The sequence below is a fragment of the Anabrus simplex genome, chromosome X, assembly GCF_040414725.1.
Source record: "Anabrus simplex isolate iqAnaSimp1 chromosome X, ASM4041472v1, whole genome shotgun sequence".
Taxonomy (NCBI): Eukaryota; Metazoa; Arthropoda; class Insecta; order Orthoptera; family Tettigoniidae; genus Anabrus; species Anabrus simplex.
The window spans coordinates 145,611,695-145,633,001 of record NC_090279.1 but is presented as its reverse complement, the minus strand read 5'-3'; the positions used below and the strand labels follow the sequence as shown (position 1 = coordinate 145,633,001).

Genomic DNA, 21,307 nt, shown 5'->3' with positions numbered 1-21,307 from the left:
TCCAGTAAAACTTGTTAAACCATGAGGCATAACTTATTTTATTTTATAGTAGTTCACTTTTGATGCTCAATATTGTACAACAAAATGCTCTGAGTCATTCCTTGTTTGTTTGTTTAAATATTTGTTCGTTTACTGTTTAGATATTTTTTAGTTTCTTTGTTTGAACAATTATTTTTTCGTGTGTTTGTTTTAATATTTGTTCGTTTGTTAGGAGACAATCCACTGCAAATTTTATCATCAACAAATTACAGTAACGAATTGTTCTTAATATGATTTATGCAAGTAACGTAAATTTCTACAAATTAAAGAATTATCTGAAGGAACAACATTTCACCGAACTGATGAAGAGACTCTCTTCTCATTGCACAATTTGTTTCGGATGTGTTAGTTTCCACTGCTCTTTGACACATATTCTCACTGCTTTGTGTCCACCTTTAATAACCAATGGTTTTGTTTTTCCAACTGGGGGAAAATGTGTGTTGTATTGTGTTTTATTAGACATTGTTCATGTGAATAAACATACTTTATTTATGGTAATTCCAATAAAATTGACGTTTCGATTCATGCTGATACTGAGAGACAATGTTTTATTGAACAAATGAAATTTGTGTAATCGTTGATGAACGGGAAGGTAGAGACTTGTAACTCATTTCTCGTCACACTTGGGCGAAGTCACACGAATGTCACTGTGCTGTTTCACCTCCAGGCCGTTCACCATCTTCTCAATGTTCTTCAGTTCACTCGCCGTGCTGTTACTACTGCTATTTACACCGCACTGTTCTGTTGCCGTGGTTGTAGACGAAGTTGTCGACGTGGTGGGTGCAGGAGGGGTAACGGAGCGGGACCTCTGTGAGGGAGACACTGATCCGAGTGGCACTTTGCTATTGCTGCACGGACTGTTACTGTGACTACGACTGCTGTTGCTATGGTTGTTGTGCAGGGAACCTGGCATTACAGTCTCGAAAGCTGAACCTAGCGAAGACGCACCGAGCGACGAGTTTGCTGACGACGTCACCGGGAGAGTGTACGGCGTGAACCTATGGGCTGCCGCTGCAGCCTTCAGTTGGTGGTGTAAAGGTCCTGTAGGTGATCCCGACGCCGAAATGTGGTGGTGGTGGTGAGGATGTGTTAAACCCGCAGCGGAGTATGCGGCATGTCCAAAGAGTGCGGGGTGTTGCGCTGCCAATGCGAGTTGTGCGTTGAACAGAAGGCTGGGGTTCATATGACCCCCGGGACCTGCCCCTGTGAACAGAGAGAGTGGCGGTCCAGGAGCTAGGAGGGGGTGGGCACCTGCTGAACCTGGGTACAACCCGTGAGGGTAAAGGTACGGAAGTAAATGTGGGGGAGGGTGAATTGGAGGACCCACTGAGATGTTCGGTGAAGGGTAGTCGGCTGACGAGTGCTGCTGGCCAGAAGGACCCGCCCCCAGTCCGCTGCTCGGTGTGTTGTTGTTGTCCTTTGGAGAGCCAGACGTCGCCGGCCGGAAGGCGGTTGTGCTGCCACCTCCACCTGACTCCGAACAGCTGCTGTCACTGCCATCCCTTTCGCTGTCCTCCTGAGCTGCGTGCAGACGTCTTCTCATCGCATCCTCCGCGGCCAACGAGTCCGCTGCTGCCGACAAAGGAAACCAGCCTAGCGTCAGAAGACGGATCCGTGAGATCCGTCCATGGATGTTACAGAAATATGCTCAGAATAATCAAATTCACAAGAACAACCATTGCCAAAAAATGTAAAAATTCACCAAAAATTTGATTATGTCTTAAGCATAATCATTTCATCATTTGACCACCTGACGATGGAAACTAGTCTCTGAAACGCTTTGTTGAGTAAAACATGAAATAAAAACTGTGACTGCCAACAGTTTTCATCATTCATAAATATTGATAATGTATTTTCGTTTTAAAGCTTTTGAGATACATTTCTGAAAATACAAGCGAAAGTAAAATTTTCTGGATTTCATAGCTCTGAAATTAGCTGTTACTACAGATGTAATACCGAAATATGCATTCTGACAGTTCTTAAAGGGAGGTCCGTTTACTGCCTGCCTGGGTGGGGTGTAGGAGGTATGGTTGCTATGGAAACGTGGGCGGCTCCACTGTGGTTGCCATGGAGATAAGTCTGCTGGTCGGTTCGTGTTGCTTGGAGTTGCCAAACCTCTCACTACTGAGTTACGTACAACAGAACACAGCGGTCTGAACGAACGAACAAGTGAGGCCGAAGCGAAGGGAAGGAGAAAGGAATGTGACAGCACCGTGCCATGCTCCTCCCTCCAGCCCAATCTGTCGAAACGTTCCTTTCAATATTACGGATATAAAGTAATAAATATGGGGCCACTGAAAACTATACAAAAGTGTCACATAATGAACGACGAAAATAGTTTTCATCGGTGCAGAACAAGCAGCATCCCAGTGGTGGAAACTGGAAGAAAACTTCTGCAGGTTCTACATATGATAATTTTGCCGAGTTCAAAACTATCTAACCTTTTCGTGAGGGAAATGAAATTTCATGGCGTATGGCTTTTAGTGCTGGGAGTGTGCGAGGACATATCTGGCTCTCTAGGTGCACATCTTTCGAATTGACGTCCGTAGGCGACCTGCACGTCGTGATGAGGAGGAAATGATGATGAAGACAACACATACACCCAGCCCTCGTGCCAGAGCAATGAACCAATGATGGTTAAAATTCCCGAGCCTGCCGGGAATCGAACTCGGGATCCCTGTAGCCGAAGGCCAGCATGCTAACCATTTAGCCATGAAGCCGGACTTGGACAGGGAAAACTTATTTTATAATTTCAAATGCTCATTGTGAATGTAATATCAAGAAAGCAGCTAAATCTTGACCAACTGCTCTTTGTTGATATATTCTGCTACTGCTGATCAAATATAGACAGAATTATATGAAAACTCCATAGTTCTGAGCATTTTTTGGCTTTCTTAGTTTGCACTTCCTACAATGGAAAGCTAGGAAAGATATTAGATTCTAATTCAGAATGTTACCTAACTAAACACATTTGAAAACTATCATTTTAGCAATTAATTATTTCCAAAATTGACTCATCTAGCCAGGGAGGTAAAAAGCACCAAGGCAAGGCAAGTATACTTCCAGAACAAAACAAAAGAAAGAAATAATGAGAATTTGAGTAGCGGTTTTTTTAAATATTTGCAATTGTTATGTATGCAAAAAAAGTTTACGAAGCTTTTCACTGAGAAAACGACCTAATGGAAGAAACACTGAAAAACATTATTTCAGCTCTGTTGTAAAATTTCATATTTGTGACATAGGGTCCTTTATCTCAAGGAAATAAAATTAGTTCGAGAGCCTGAGATTACAACCCGCCGAACAATCAGGATAAAGGGGTTGCCATCTCAACATGGCCAGACTTTACACGGGCATGCATAATTTCATACAGAATTTCATGAAATTGGGTGCAATAAATAGCCAATAATAACACCACCAATCACCACTACCGATACCATCATCGGATGAAAGTTTATTTTCAGTAGATCATAATATCAGGTGATGTGCTATTCGGAATGAACTTAAACTGCACACAAGTATATTTTAAATCATCATATAGGTTACTTTATTTTGGTGAGATTTGGCAATATTTGTTCTTGTTTTGAATCACATGCAAATACACAGTTTGTCTAAAAATTAGCATACACATGCAAATCCTGGACGAAAATCAAAACAAAGACATGAAAGAACTCTCATATGGGATTTTAGGTTCAGAATGACACACCACTACATTATGGAGGTAATGAAGTTGATTTGTGTCGCTGTTTGTGACATCAGAGCGTAATAAGTTTGAATCTCAGTTAGTTCAATAATTATGCTAGTATGTATTAGATTACATATATTGTAATCATATTTACTTAGTTGAATTTAATTGTATGATTCCTGCCTGTCTTGCTGACTCTAATCATGGTAGTACAGGATGACCCAAAAGTGCGTTAACATTTGACGTGGTGATACTTCATGGAATGTTGGAGGTAGAGAGGTAATAATTGACACACATGATTGGCTCACGTGGGATTTTATTGACACAAATGTAAAGTAAATAAAGCTTCAGTAACAGTGCCTTTTCTAGTAACGTCAACATGGCGCGAGTGCGGGCGCATCTGACGCCCACTCTCACGACAGCTCCTTTTATACCGCACACGAGTCTCATACCGCATCACTGACGTGTTGCTGTCCAGCGCCATCTGTTGGCCTGTTTGTGCACTCTTTACTAGTTCCAATAAAACCCCATGTCATGTCAAGCATGTGTAACCATTTGTACCTGACGTGTTGCTGTCCAGCGCCATCTGTTGGCCTGTTTGTGCACTCTTTGCTGGTGTCAATAAAACCCCATGTCTTGTCAAGCATGTGTGTCCATTTGTATCTGACGTGTTGCTGTCTAGCGCCATCTATTGTCCTGTTTGTGCACTCTTTGTAGATGTCAACAAAACCCCATGTCATGTAAAGCATGTGTGGCCATTTGTACCTGGCGTGTTGCTGTCCAGCGCCATCTGTTGGCCTGTTTGTGCACTCTTTGTTGGTGTCAATAAAACCCCGCGTCAAGTCAAACATTTGTGGCCATTTGTACCTGGCGTATTGCTGTCCACCGCCATCTGTTGATCATTTTGTGTACAAACAACTGAGTCACGGCACCCGCTGACAAGCAAGTCACACACAACTCAACACTAAAATTGTGTTAGGCCTGTTGCTGTGTTTCAGTTACCACATGTGTGTTCTGCACTAAGCTATTTACTTTTGTAACATGCCGTACAGCAATGTAGCAACGATTCTATTTCCTAGCTGTCATAATGTAGAATAGAATTGAACAGAATACTCCCAAGGCGTAGTTCCCGATCAGTTGAAACTGGGGGGAGAGAGCATTCATTTTTTCAATCCCCTTAGTTGATACATACTTTAAATTATTCTTCTTACAACTATTTGTCTAATACTAATATAAATATTATATTTAAGCCTAATAACGTTTGTATGTGTACAAAAAAATATGGGAAGTAAAGAGACAAAGTAATATGGGGAGAAGATTGAATGGACGTTCAAAAACAAGTTACTATATGGAATTAGTATAAAGAGCAATATGGAATGACAATAAGAGTGGAGAAGAATAAGACAATAGTGATGACGAAAGGGAATATTAAAGTAAATGGAAGACCATTAGAAGTTGTGAAAAGCTTAAAACTGGCAGAAGTTGGGAGAGTAAATGAAGATATTGAAAAAAGAGAATCCAACAAGCTAATGGGTTCTACCAGTGTATTAGAGGTATAGTGTGGACCCGGGACGTCCCAGAGAAATGCAAGAAAATTCTGTACTCAATGTATTTACACACCAATGTTTACATACGGAGCGGACACGTGGCCAACAACAAAACGTGATGAAAACAGAATCCAAGCAGCCGAAATTAAATTCCTTAGAGGAATAATTGGGAAGACACGAAGGAAAAGATCAGAAACGTAGGAATCAGACAGAGAATTGGATTCTTTAAACTGCAAGACAAGATAGAGACCAGTAAGCTGTAATGGTATGGACACACGATGAAAATGGAAGAGGACAGAGTTCCAAAATAAGTGTTTACAGAGATAGTTGGAAGAAAAGGGGGAAGGCCCAGAAAGAGTTGAATGGATACGGTGAAGGAAGGTATAGAAAAAAGAGGAGTAAAAGTAGAAGACATACTGGAGGAAGGAGGGGGAGGTGGAGAGATAGAGACAACTGTGGAGGTCACTGATTCGGAACACGGCCCAGAATACTGTAATCGGGAAATGAAGAAAAGAAGAAAAAGAAATGTGCATATCCTAGTATGATGTTCCAAGAGAAAGAATTGTTATTGAATTTGGTGGCAGAAAGTATTAACATCGTGATGAAATAGAAAACAAATTATAGGTTACACACTGTATATTTCGTTGTTTCTTCATTAAAAAATGTTTCAGCCGTGTACCGTACAAGATATAAGCTATAATCGAGAATTCATCTTAGGCCTGTCTATGTGCTGGGAATTCCAGGTTACGTTCAGTCATTGATAACACATTGATTAACCTAAAATCAGTGTCATCGTAGCCCTCAAAGTATGTAGCACGTTCATTTTATCCACCTGGGACGTTTTATTGCATAATCTTGGTCACATTCCTCATCGCTGTGATTTTCTTTTTCAGTGAAATATTCCAGCCGTCTACGGGCTGTCATCTTTTTAAAAGGCTACTTTTACGGGCCAACCTTTCTCCGGTAAGTGTTTAAACCGAGATAATACCCATTACCCGAGATTATGTTGTTGATGAATAAAAATTTAACTCTTATCTCGGCTTTCTTAGCGTTAAACCAAAACAAAAGCTTGCACTTGCTTTGCTGAATACGGGCCTTACATTTAACCTGCCTTAGTTATGATGCTGTTGTGTTTGAGTCATCAGCCCATAGACTGGTTTGATGCAGGCCACCCTATCCTGTGCTAACCTTTTCATTTCGACGTAACTATTACATCCTACATCTGCTCTAATCTGCTTGCCATATTCATACCTTGGTCTACCCCTGCCATTCTTACCGCATACACTTCCTTCAAAAACCAATTGAACAAGGCCTGAGTGTCTTAAGATGTATCCTATCATTCTATCACTCCTTCTCGTCAAATTTAGCGAAATCGATCTCCTCTCACCAATTCCATTTAAGTATCTCTTCATTCGTGATTCGGTCTATCCATCTCACCTTCAGCATTCTTCTGTAACACCACATTTCAAAAGCTTCTATTCTCTTTCTTTCTCAGCTAGCTATCGTCCATGTTTCGCTTCCATAGAATGCCACACTCCAGATGAAAGTCTTCAGAAACATCTAATTCCTATATCAATGATGTTATGATGCTACCGAACGTAAGGAAGTAGGAAGATGTGAAGTATTTGTAGAACTTCATTTAAGATACAAACTTCTACTGAAGAGAGCATTTTCAAATCACTTGATGTAACTTGGCCTAGAATGGGTTAATTCCTAATTGTAATGATCTAAAGAGGTACCTCGCTGTCGAGTGTTTCTCCCACAGCAGTTCTACAACCTCCAGGTAGTGATGGGACAATCGAATACTTTTAATAATCGAATAACTTCAAACCGATTATTTAAATAATCGCATAAATCATCGAATAAATTATCGAATGAGTTTCGAATATCATTGAGTTGCATCGCATAGAATATTCGGATGCGTGATGAATCAATTTTTCGGTTTAAGTGTGTCGGATATTTCGAAAGGATTCACTATTCAAGTGCATATTCATTCGAATAGTGTTCTGAATGAATAATCGAAAAAATAATCGGATGGAAAAATTATTCACTATTCGATTGCCTCATTCATTCAAATGAAAAATCGAGTGGGACATATAATCGATTACTCGAATAAACGATTATTTTGTATTCCATTTTCCCATCACTAACTCCAGGAAGACGCCAATACGCAGCGTCGCTATTTAATACTCTCAAATATCTGTGATCTCAGCCAGGATGGAACTAATGATCTTAAGGATGAGAGATAAATGCCGAGCTGACAGCATCGCTGTGGTTGGGAAGTATGGGAACAAACCAAAGTTTAGGTCTATCTATTGACTAGACTAAGTGAGAAGGGTAGCCTATATTCAGTGTGTTCATAACTAGTTTTATAAACTCACTCGAGTGATGGTGATGGTGAAGGTGCGGGAGCGCTGGGTGAAGAGCCGGCTCTCCAGTGCCCACGACGTCCAGCAGCTTGTCGTCGTCGTCCCTGTCTCCCCTGGTAGTGTCCGGCGCCACTGACGGGTGCCTCGCCGCCTTACTCCCATGATGCTCGGCAAGGCGCTGTTCATCTTGCCTCTGCGCCTGTAGGAGTGCCTGCCTTCTGCAAACAGGATTCGTCTTGCAATACCAGACACAAAAATTTGCATGCCAACATTATCACAGAATTTCCTCTTAGCAATGAAACACAAAAGGAAGGGCATGCAAATGACGGAAACATTTGTCTTCATCAAACTTTATATCTATTAACTCCCTCTTAAAGAATTTTAAAAATTCAGGCAGCCATCAATCGACATCGCTTTACACGAAAGAAGTATTGCACAAACTTTGTGTCAGAGAATGTCAAGCACAAGAAACAAGAGACTGAATATTATATAAACTTAAAGAAAGCGAACAACATTATAGAAACTGTCATGAAATATAACTATATATAACTATCGGGATCTTGAGTTTATCCCCGTTAACTAAAGCTTGTATTTCTACAGGATCGACAGAAGTGATTATGCCCGTAATTATTTCCCAGAATATACGGTTTGTTGTGAGCTTTCTCTTGGAGTAGTGCACGGTAACCAAGGAGAAAAACTCACTCAGCCAAGCAAGCAACATTGTTTTACAGATGAAAGCATGATCAGAGCCATAGGACGTCCATTTTTCTGTGACTGTTGATATCGCTAAAAAAAGCTACAGGACTTCCAGTTTTATATGACTGTTGATATCGTGGTCATAGCCATGCAATATCCAGTTTTCTCTGACTTGATATCGTGATCAAAGCCACAGAATATCCAGTTTTATTATACTGTTGATAACTTGATAAAAGCCATAGAATATCCTGTTTTCTATTACTGCTGATATCATGATCAAAGCCACAGGATATCAATTTTTATGTGACTGTTTATATCATGATCAAAGCCACTGGATATCAATTTCTATGTGACTGTAGATAGCGTGATCAAAGCCACTGGATATCAACTTTTATGTGACTGTTGATAGCGTGATCAAAGCCACTGGATATCAATTTTTATGTGACCGTTGATAGCGTGATCAAAGCCACTGGATATCAATTTCTATGTGACTGTTGAAGGCATGACCAAAGCTACAGGATATCCATTTTAATGTGACTGTTGAAGGCATGATCAAAGCCACTGGATATCCATTTTATGTGACTGTTGAAGGCATGATCAAAGCCACAGGATATTCATTTTTATGTGACTGTTGAAGGCATGATCAAAGCCACTGGATATCCATTTTTATGTGACTGTTGAAGGCATGATCAAAGCCACTGGATATCCATTTTTATATGATTGGTGAAGGTATGATCAAAGCCACTGAATATCCATTTTTATGTGACTGTTGAAGGCATGATCAAAGCCACTGGATATCCATTTTTATGTCACTGCTGAAGGCATGATCAAAGCCACTGGATATCCATTTTTATGTGACTGCTGAAGGGGTGATCAATGCCACTGGATATCCATTCTAATGTGACTGTTGAAGGTATGATCAAAGCCACAGGATATCCAGTTTGATGCGGCTATTATCTCGTTTCTTGAGGATTACTGTTCTATAGTTTTACGGGAACATTTCGTAACTAATGAACCAGGTTGCCAGTGATACGGAAGCAGCGCTCTCTCGAGCACGCCACTACCGCTGGAAGGTGGTTCTCGTGTTATTGGAAGGGAGAAAGACAAACAAATGTTTTTAAAAACTAAACACAGGCGTCACACGGGCCGCGATGCTCAAGTGTCTCTCCGCAGTACCGCAGCTCAAACAGCAGCTTTAAATCTCCGGTGTTGTTTGTTGCCCTAACAGAGGAGTGTCCTCCGACCAAGAACTTTTTGGGAAGTTTGTATTGTCCTACCAACAAGCCTGGCGACAGCAGAGCGTCTCCTGTCAAGAGCCTGACTACTCAGACATGAGAATCTCTTCCTATCCCGTGGAAGTTATCAAAATTAACCGATATAAACCTTCGTAGCGGCTTCACCATAGGTCATACACAAGTAGCACATTTCTTAGCATACAAGGTAGGGGTCCCCATATTACGAAAAACGTAAAATTAAGAAATTTTGTCATCTGCGCCGAACATTGAAAGGCTAAAGTGCAAGGAAAGGTTTCAAATTGTGAGTCTTGGATAGATCTATCAAACTAAGGAAAAAATTCGAAATTCACTTCCGGTCTTAATGCAGTTCCGGTAAAACAGCCTAAAATCGCTTGTTTGTTTAGTAGTCTTCTTTTCTTATTCAGATCATAGCGAACTTAACTTATTTATATTAATTCTTTCTACAATGTGCTTCTTGGTTCAATACCCCCAGAAGTGTCCGACTCGTTGGCTGAATGGTCAGCGTACTGGCCTCCGGTTCAGAGGGTCCCGGGTTCGATTCCCGGCCGGGTCGGGGATTTTAACCTTAATTGGTTAATTCCAGTGGCTCGGGGGCTGGGTGTTTGTGCTGTCCCCAACATCCCTGCAACTCACACACCACACACCACACTATCCTCCACCACAATAACACGCAGTTACCTACACATGGCAGATGCAGCCCACCCTCATCGGAGGGTCTGCCTTGCAAGGGCTGCACTCGGCTAGAAATAGCTACAGGAAATTATATTATACCCTCAGAAGATTTTGATTTTTGAAAAATGACCGCACCGAATGTAATTATAAAGGCTTAAGTGTATGTAAACACTCCACTGGTGGGAATTTTTAAAATGTTCGGAATTAGAGTGTTAATCGTTACTAATATGCACTATATTGCCTTCATGAATAAATAAATCAATAAATAAATAAATAAATAAATAAATAAATAAATAAATAAATAAATAAAAAGGCGCCTGTGGTACCTGTACATACCGTCACTGAATTTAAAGTATCTCTGTTCGGAAGTAGCATCCTGTACGTGTTCGACCCGACAAGTAACAGTCACCGGTCTGAATCTCAGCTGTTGACATGGTGGAACAGTTATCATTACGACACCGTATTTTCGTACGTAAAAATACTGGTTTCATCTTAATGGGCATGTGAACAGTCTGAGTCATAACTCTTGATATTGGCGTGCAGAAAATCCTAATGGTGTTTATGAAGTCCCTCATTATGATGGGAAGATTGATGTTTGGGGTGCTGTTAGTGCAAGACGAATAATTGGGCCTATCTTTTTCGAGACGACAGTAAATGCAGAGAGGTACCAAGATAACATTTTGACTCTGTTCCTCCACCAGTTAACGGAAGAAGAAATATCGCGTGGGTGGTTTCAACAAGATCCAGCCCCTGCTCTTACCGCAGAAGAGTGCCTTCTTAAATTCTCGGAAGTGTTTGTAGAGAGAGTGATCGGTGCTCGTCTCGTTCTCCCGATCTAACATTGTGTGATTTCTACTTGTGGGTTAAGCTGAAAGAAAAAAATGTGTAGAACAACTCCTCGTACATTGGAGAAACTGAAAGAAAATATTACGAATGAAAGGAGAAACATCACAGTGGCAGAACTTACCCGCGTCAGCCAAAATGTGGTTAACCCAGGAAGGAAGCCACTTCCAGCATCTTTTATAAGGTAAGATGTCATATAATATTGTATACACGCTTAAGGCAGGGCGGCCGCGCGCGGCTGAGGCAGCTGCCGTAGCGCAGAGTACCAACACCGTGCGTTCGGTCTGAGTTTATATGAGAGATCCTGTATATATCTCTCAGTCATGGCCATCCATCAGTACTTCACATCACAGCCTGCACGGTTGCTAGGTAATATCGGTCACATATTTTTTATCGCTAATTTCGTGATGAAAATTTTCAGATGCCCCTCAACCATGAGATATAATGAAAATCCTCAGCCTGTTTCCAGTCATTCGACCGGGTCAGGAATGGAATGAATGAAGCCCCCATCTAGCAGCAAGGAGAGGAATTGTGCCGGCTGCCGAAGCCTGTCGCACTCCTCTAGGGCAATGATTAATGAATGACAGATGAAATGAAATGATATTGGAGAGTGTTGCTGGAATGAAATATGACAGGAAAAACCGAAGTACCCGGAGAAAAACCTGTCCCGCCTCCGCTATATCCAGCACAAATCTCACATGGAGTAAACGGGATTGGACCCACGGAACCCTGACTTGAGAGGCCGGCGCGCTGCCGCCTGAGCCACGGAAGCTCAACCATAAGATATAATTGTCAAAATTTTGCTGGCTATTTCCACAGAAAGGTCTAGAAATAAACACCTAGTTTAGGCATATGTGGAATAGGGAATTGTTATTGGTTGTCATCAAAGTTTCAAGGTAGTTAATAATAATAATAATAATAATAATAATAATAATAATAATAATAATAATAATAATATGCCAGTCATTTATCATTGCCCCAGAGGAATGCGACAGACCTCGGCAGCCGGCACATCTCCTATCCTCGCTGCTAGATGGGGGCTTCACTCATTCCATTCCTGACAAATTCCGGTCAAATGACTGGAAACAGGCTGAGGATTTTCAACAATAACAACAACAACAACAGCAATAATAATAATAATAATAATAATAATAATAATAATAATAATAATAATCGTATGGTCTCAGCTACCTTGTGCAGACATTTCAATTTGACGCCATCTGGCTGTCTGCTCGTCAATTTCGACGTTCAGTTTTACTCTAGGCCCACTAGATGGCAGACCGAGTAAACCGAAACTCTCTTGGGCATCTATGGCTGAGATTTAATGAATTTTGTCGGCTAAACACCAAATGTGTCAGCAGAGATATTTTACATGCCGACACCGTACGACATAGAGTATCCAAATGACTTTTTCCCGGCCTTCAAAATCCAACTACCTCTGCCGGGTTTGAACCCGCTATCTTGGGATCCGGGGGCTGACACTCTACGACTGATCCACACAGGCAGCTAATAATAATAATTGTATTCGCTTTATATCGCAATAACTACTTTTACGGTTTTCGGAGACGCCGAGGTGCCGGAATTTAGAAGTTATTTACGTGACAGTAAATCTACCGACGCGAGCCTGTCGTATTTTAGCACCATCAAATACCACCGGACTGAGCCAGGATAGAAACTGCCAAGTTCGGGTCAGAAGGCCAGCGCTTCAACCGTGCGAGTCACTCAGCGCTGCTGTTTCAAGGTAGATTTTGGCATGTAGAGTGTAACACTTCCCTTATGAGCAAGACTAGCAACCTGCTTCATAAGTGACAAACAAAACTGCGTTTAACAGATCCCCCCCACCTACGCTCCGTATGACGTCACAAAAGAGTGAATAAATAGAGTGACAATGACGGTTAATTTGCACACGATGGACCGAGTGACGTCTTGATGCCGGCCGGCATATTTAACATGCTAGGGGAGAGTTGATAGGGAAGACAGATAGAAGACTAATTCCCGAGCCCCAGTCACCCTCCCCCTAGCTTCCACCGAGCTACACTTTCTACTTAACGTTCCAAATTATTACATTTAGACAAGGGCAGGCAGGCAGGCAGGGCAGTGGGGTGCTTTCAAATAGGGTGATGAGGTTAAAAGGTGAACGAGGGATGCTAGAGACAATGAAGACAGAGGTTAGGTTTAAATTCTATTTAGTGAGAACCGGGAGCAATGAATGTGCAAATGTTATTAAATTTTCTTGTTCTTGTTAAGGTGGAGGTTAAAAGACTTAAATTCCCTGCCCTTCCCACCCCTCCTCTTTCCTCCCACCGCAAATGGAACTCACAAATTTACATGGAAACGAAGTCGAGTTCCCGGCTCAGCCTAGCTTTGCGATACATCGCCAGCATACTAAAGTCGGCGGAGGGAGTAGGTGCTGGGTTCGAGTGTGGACCGGGTCCTGGACCAATTATATACCCCTATGACTTTCCGTATTTCCGCCTTCATACCAAGGGTAAATTAATAATAATAATAATAATAATAATAATAATAATAATAATAATAATAATAATAATATTAATAATGATAATAGTAATAATAATGGAATCCAGGAAAAATAACAACTAGTAGCCCCTTCCGTTTGTGTCCCAGGTATATACCATTTTATTCTTCCAGTTCTTTCCGCCACTCTCTGATGACCTTGTCCAATGAACAGTTGAAGAGGGGGGGCAAAGTCTGTCTCCCTGTCTAACTCCTGTTTCTAGTTCAAAACTTTCCGAAAGTGTTCCTCTGAGATGAACCTGTTCATTTAATTAAAGTTTCATTTTGATTTAGTGCTTTTCTCTACCACTACACAACCTCGCCTTTCCAAACTATTCATTCTAAAATATGTGTCAGTTTGTCCCTTTGCCTAGCCATGATATATAGCCTATGCATTATTGTTAATATTGGGGAACAGTATGGTGTACCGGCTAGCTGCTTGCCTGTCATCCCGGAGACCGTGGTTTGAATCCTGGTGTTGCTGGGGTGGGATTTTCAGTTTAAAATTCCGTGGTGTCAGGAAGGGTATGCCACCTTAAATCCCCGCATACAACACTTTTATGTCTCAGTGCGTGTAAAGAGCCCTGAGCAAACGGGATGGTGATGATGATGATTATAGTTAATATTATTTTACATCCAGCAACAATCATTTGTTATTTCTACTATAATCGCAATATACTCACACTTTGGGGGCACGAAGTTAAAACAATTGTATTTGGGGGTACGCCAAGCAGAAATTTTGAATAATCAGCATTAACTAGCATCACTGGTATCTCACTGAAGCTAAGACTACGACAGGTCATTATTGCACTACATATTCCACAGAAGCTGGATCAGGATTTACATCCACGAGTTCGCTCTCTGACCAGACAGGTTGTTCCAGCGCGTGCGCTAACAGATGTTGGCTCGTCAGCCAGCGTCCTGTAGTTGTGTTACTGGAATTACCTCAGTGCGTGAGCTTCTGTATGTGCAACTGATAAACTAACAGCTTCGCCCTGTTAAGTATATCCCTTTTAAGGGCAACGCAACGTGAGGGTTACGTATTATTTATATCTCAAGGATTAAATGGAAATAATGTTTCCTTTCCAACACAAATCCTAAGAACTATGTTTAACAGTCCATCACTTAAAAATCCACAGTTCTAGCCCTTCAGGCAAGCAACTCAATGCAGAAAACATTCTAGAGATATGAGCTACGAATTTTAAGTAAATAAATTCACCGAGCTCGATAGCTGCAGTCGCTTAAGTGCGGCCAGTATCCAGTATTCGGGAGATAGTAGGTTCGAACCCCACTGCCGGCAGCCCTGAAAATGGTTTTCCGTGGTTTCTCATTTTCACACCAGGCAAATGCTGGGGCTGTACCTTAATTAAGGCCACGGCCGCTTCCTTCCCACTCCTAGCCCTTTCCTGTCCCATCGTCGCCATAAGACCTATCTGTGTCGGTGCGACGTAAAGCAACTAGCAAAAAAAAAAAAAAAAAATTATAATCAAGTATGAGAATATATTCTTTATTCATTCCTTAAACTGACAATTATTACCTTATGCGGTCGATTAATATAAGGAGCGCAGCGAGGGATCCAGTCGGCCGTGATTAGTTTAGCATTTTGCCTTTTTCTACCACTACGGGCGTTAATGTGAGTCAATGCATTGTTTCACTTAAGCACCGCTTCAAGCGCTAATGTGTGTCAATTCACTGTTTCACTTAAGCACCACTACGAGGGCTAATGTGAGTCAATGCACAGTTTCACTTAAGCACCACTACAAGCGCTAATGTGAGTCAATGCACAGCCTCACTTGGGCACCATTACGAGCGCTAATGTGAGTCAATGTATTGTTTCACTTAAGCACCACTACGAGCGCTAATGTGAGTCAATGCACAGCTTCACTTGGGCACCACTACGAGCGCTAATGTGAGTCAATGCATTGTTTCACTTAAGCACCACTACGAGCGCCAATGTGAGTCAATGCACAGCTTCACTTAAGCACCACTACGAGCGCTAATGTGAGTCAAACACAGCTTCACTTAAACACCACTACGAGCGCTAATGTGAGTCAATGCACAGCTTCACTTAAACACCACTACGAGCGCTAATGTGAGTCAATGCACAGCTTCACTTAAGCACCACTACGAGCGCTAATGTAAGTCAATGCAGAGTTTGACTTGAAATGGCGTATGGCTTTTATAGTGCCGGGAGTGTCCAAGGACAAGTTCGGCTCGCCAGATGCAGGTCTTTTGAGTTGACTCCCGTAGGCGACCTGCGCGTCGTGTTGAGGATGAAATGATGATGAAGACGACACATACACCCAGCCCCCGTGCCAGCGAAATTAACCAATTATGGTTAAAATTCCAGACCCTGCCGGGAATCGTACCCGGGTCCCCTGTGACCAGAGGCCAGCACGCTAACCATTTAGTCATAGAGCCGGACAGAGTTTCACTTAAGCCCTTATAACTACATTCAGTGTGGACATTTTTCAAAAAATCAAAAATCGCCTGAGGTTACTGAACCAAGGGACACATTACAGAAATAATTATTTAAATAAGTTAATTTGGCTAGGATTTGAATCAAAAAGAAAACGAGTAAGGAAAGAAGCGATATTGGGCTGGTTTTCCACAACTGCATTTATGCCGGTACTGATTTTAGAATTTCTTTTTTAGTTTGAGAGAGCTATGCAAGACTCACAATTTGAAACCTTTTGGGGCCCTCTAACCCTTCACATTTTGGTACAATTGAGGAAATTTCTTAATTTTACGTTTTTCGTGGTATGGGAACCACTACTTTGTCTACTAAGAAATGTTTTCAAGATTAAAACGCAAAGAAACGTATAATAAAGAAGCACATTTAACGTACTCATGAACGCGTATGGCACTACCTTTACAGTATTACATCTTCCTGGTCTGGATTGCTCATGACATTCCATAGTATTCAACTATGCGTGTGGACGAATTCCTAGAAGTGATAACAGCACATTTTGAAAACATACTCCACAAATTTTTCACCCAAGACACTTTAGTTCAGCTTTGCTGTGGAACGTCCATTGCCCACTTTAGGGCAAAAACTTCGGTGATTCCAGTGCTTCAAGGGGCTGAACGACTGCAGCCCGCTTAACTTTAACCAGGAGAGGGCTAGTATCAGGCCGAAGAATGAAAACATAGGAAAGAAGACGAACAGGAAAATTAAAACTTCCCTAAATAGCTCAAGTTCAATTTCCTCCTTTTCGAAGGAGGAAATTTATCAACAGAGGTCGATAAATGAGGAGCCCACAAGTTTCGAGCAACATTTGAATGAAAGCACTTCTCAGGAAGCGAGGAGACCAAGTTTGCGGTTTCCACTACATCAAGACTAAACAGAGCACCTAACACGATCATATTGTGTTATACATTGTCCGGCACTTGAAGAAACTGCCCTCAGGGCCTCGGCAACCCCCCTGCAGATCAATTCTCCGCCCTTACAGGCTGCGGCGACAAAACCGATTTAATGACACAGAATATTTTGAAAATAAACGTCTCCCACACAGCAGGGGGGGTTGAGGGAAGGAATTGATGGCTACAATTCCCCCTTTATCTGGGCGTCTCCCCCACCTCCTTCCCCGTTAACCCTTAAAGTGAAACAGTCGCTAGTAACAATAAAACCCCTTTTAGTGGTCAAATCTGTGGCTTCATCGTGTTACCCCTCAGAATGTCGGGTCCCATATACTGCCCTAAGGGAACACTCTACAATGACGTCACTAGTTCCGTTATGACGTCTTTAAAGTCGAGATAATATGTCACTTTTGTATCAGTTTCCTTCCGTTGACGTCGTTTCTTCCTTCTCATAAAGGGACCACAAGGGAATGTTATGTTGTGACATTTATATCCTCCCTTCAAGACAGATTAAGAAATAACACACAGCTCTCCGTTCAGCGACTGACAATTTTGTGACACTTTATTGCGACAACGGCACCCTAGTTGAATTTGACATTGCATCTACTAATCGTTTCTTCCTTCCTTTCCGACTTCTCTTGATAAACGCTCGTTCTCTTCCTACGTTGATGGAATTAGGTTGTGGACCCCATTTCCCAGACTGTTTTCTATTGTTACTACATAGCAAAGGTCTAATGATGACGATTGAATAGGGCAGCGCTAGGACTGGCCTCAATAAAGGTACAGCCCCAGTATTCGTCCCGTGTGAAAACGGGAAACCACGTAAAACCACTGACTGCTGACAGTGGGTTCGAGTCCACCATCTTCCAAATGCAAGTTTGTAGCTACGCGGACCAAACCACTCGCTCGGTGTTTCCACTCTTCAAAGGTCTTACTCATTATTTACACGATAATGATGATAATAGTGGTTTGTGGGAGTTCAGGAATGTTCGGGTCGCCACAAATATCCAGTCCCCAAGCCAAGGAAATTAAAATTGTACGATCCATCCGGGAATCAAAACCAGGGTACGAAAGCTGAGGCTATTCTTGTAAAATTACTTACAAATAATCTGTTAAAAATGTGAAATAAAGACTACTAAGTAGGATGAACATTAAAAAGGTTTTTTAAAATCTCATTTAAATACTGCTATGAATAACTCCATACTGAGTGCTGGCTGGTCCAAAGAGAGCCGCACTTAACGATTGACACTACAAATACAAAGAGTGAGCATGTACAGTCCAGAAGAAAGCTGTAGTCGCAGCTGGTGTTCCTCAAGGTTCTGTCGTGGGTCCGCCTCTCTCCTAACACCTGCCACCCGGCCGCCCGCTCGTGTTTGTTTCTGTGATATTATCGGCCCGCTTAATAGCAGGGGTATTGGGTCCCATAAACACCTCCTGACCTATATTTCTGCACCGCAGGGCCTCCCAAGTGCACCCTCCTTCAGTACTTCCAATACTACAGGAAGGATAAAATAAATAACAGTGTGACTCCTAAGCACCTTAACATGAAGGTTATTGGCTCCATTAAGTCACAGTAGATTCTAAAGTGAAGGAAAGAACTGTAGTGACGCTGTTTCATTCAGAGGATCTAGGGATACAGAAGTTAATCCTCCCGCACACTTGCTGCGAGTGAATATTTGCAGCTGTGGCGTGAATGCCAGTATTTTAAAGACTGTATTCGGCAATAAGGCGTTAAGACAAATACAATAAAAGGAAGTTATTCGAATTTTCGGTAAGAAGCGAAATGCATAGATTATTAGAAACATTCTGAGGATAGCTATCCCCTCAAAAAATCAAGACTTTTTTTTTACAAGTTGCTTTGCGTCGCACCGAAACAAATACGTCTTATGGCGACGATGGGATAGGAGTGGAAAGGAAGTGCCGCAGCTCCAGCACTTCACTGGTGTAAAAATGGGAAACAACGGAAAACCATCTTCAAGGCTGCCGACAGTGGGGTTCGAACCCACTATCTCCCGGATTCAAGCTCACGGCTGCGTGCCCCAAACCACACGGCAAGATTTTCTAACTAAACGTGGTTTATCTACGATTTGTTTGTAAGGACTTAACTAAAACTATACTAAAAAAAGATTTAGTCCCGCTCTGCTATAGTAACTCTGATTTACTCTGCATGATCTAACATAAAGTTTTTTATTACTTTACTAATTAATAAGACCACGAAGAAGAATATGGTCCACACAACACAAGATTTGGTTCCTCGAGAATCACCCTTAATATTTCGATAATAATAATTAAATGTTTAACTTAGTTAACAAGTTGCTTTGCGTCGCACCGACGTAAATAGGTCATATGGCGACGACGGGATAGAAAAGGCCTAGGAGTGGGAAGGAAGCGGCCGAGGCCTTAAGTAAAGTATGGAAAACCATCTTCAGGGCTGCCGGCAGTGGAGTTCGAACCCACTATCTCCCAGATGCAAGCTCACAGTTGCGCGGCCCTAACCACACGGCCAACTCGCCCGGTTAACTTCGTTCTAGACAAGGTTATAAGAGAATGGGAAGGGGGCGTAAAAGGTGCGATCGTGAAAACTCGGGAAGCAAAGTCAAGGTGAAATATTTAGCCTTTGGTGTTGATCCATTATTATTATTATTATTATTATTATTATTATTATTATTATTGAGGTAAGATCAACGTGTTTTATTTGAAGCTATTTAACATAAAAGGTCAGAGCACATTTAATACCGGAAACTGTTGTGTGTTTCCATGCCCATTAGGACGAGAGGGTTGTCCCGCCAGCTGGCCGCAGCTATTCCTTTCCACAAACAAGTTGAATATTCTCATTATTGGATTGTTCTCTTGTCGATGAGCCTCTAAGATAAGAAAGAAGTTTATTTTGATCACCTTCTGTCTTGTTAGTTAGCTTTCTAATGGTTTATCCATCACCTTTATTGTATCCGTTTCCTTGTTTCTTATAAAATAACATCGTAAAGGTGGTCTGCACAGAGCAGCCGGCCGCGAGACTCACGATCTTCAGATCTGCCTCCAGAAATTTTCTTTTATATCTAGTCATGAAGGACAATTATTTTTTATATTTATGACTATGAAGTCTTTTATATCGGCCAAGGGGAGAAGACTGTGAATACGAGAATGTAACTTTTATTAAGTTTTTCAGGTTGTCGAAACACCAAATAAGTTATATTTTAACTGTAAAACAACACTTGGTCACTGGAAATAACAGAGGTGAGGAATCAGAGCTATATTTTAGTTCAGAATCAATTCTATTCTATTCTGTTAAAGCATGGATTCTTGACCCATTGGTCGCCAGCAAACAACGCCCGAAAAAAATACCATTCAAAACTCCGCAGTTCAATTCAATGTTGAAAACATCCTAGGGATATGAGCTACAAATTTTAGGTCAAGAAAATATATTCATGATAATATATTCATTAGTTATTCCTAAAAATTGCAATCCTTTTCTTAATCATCCTTATCCGGTCAATTAGATTAGCAGTTTGCCTTTTTCTACCATTACGAGCGCTAATGTGAGTCAATGCAGAGTTTCACTTAAGCCCTTATAACTACATTCGGTGTAGACATTTTTCAAAAAAAATAATTAAAAAACCGCCGGAAGGTACTGAACCAAGGAGCGCATTACAGAAGAATTATGTAAATAAGTTAATTTGGCTAGGATTTGAATAAAAAAGAAAATTAGTAAAGAAACAAGCTGTTTTTCCGGAACTGCAATTAGGCCGGAAGTGAAATTTGTTTTTATAGAGTTTGATAGCGTTATTCAAGATTCATAATCTGAAACAATGCCTTTTCAGGCAGGACCTAGTGTTTACAGTGCACTATGTCTTCTGGTATGGGCTAGAGCAATCTTGTTACTTTCATAGATCTCTCTCAGCTTTATCCTTGGCTTTGACAAAATGATAGTGACTGAGGTATGAGCGATGCTAATAATGCCATTTCTTCTGCAGCCAGTCCCTGCTATGAATGGTGTGAAAATATTGCTCATACGGTCGGTTGGTGCCTGCATTTCAGTGGGCTTGGCAGACTGATATGTAATAGCAACTTCTGGCTCGGTGAGGAAAGCAACGGGAAACTACTTCACTCCTCATTTCCCTAGTACGCCTCTTCAGTGATGCCTAGGCCATCTATGACAGCTGATGGCGGATCTGTCGAGGATCCAACCAGCCTTCGGGCTGAGGATTAAACATACATACATACAATCTGAAACATTTCCGAGCCCTTTAGACCTTCAGCTTTCGGCACAAGTGAATAAATTGCTTAATTGTACGTATTTATTAGTACTGGGACCCCTGGGTTTATTTTTTT

The 21,307-nt window shown here is 41.5% G+C and overlaps 1 protein-coding gene across 1 annotated transcript in view; it reads right to left on the bottom strand.

The window, feature by feature from the left end:
• Nucleotides 1–646: 646 nt before the first annotated feature.
• bi (T-box transcription factor bifid) overlaps nt 647–21,307 on the bottom strand; it is a 498,179-nt gene continuing 477,518 nt past the window's right edge. The window contains exons 6-7 of the mRNA XM_067159519.2: nt 7,650–7,855; nt 647–1,632 (exon numbers count right to left, since the gene is read on the bottom strand). Of these exons, the coding sequence (XP_067015620.2) occupies nt 647–1,632; nt 7,650–7,855 (1,192 nt within the window). The remainder of the gene's footprint in view (nt 1,633–7,649; nt 7,856–21,307) is intronic.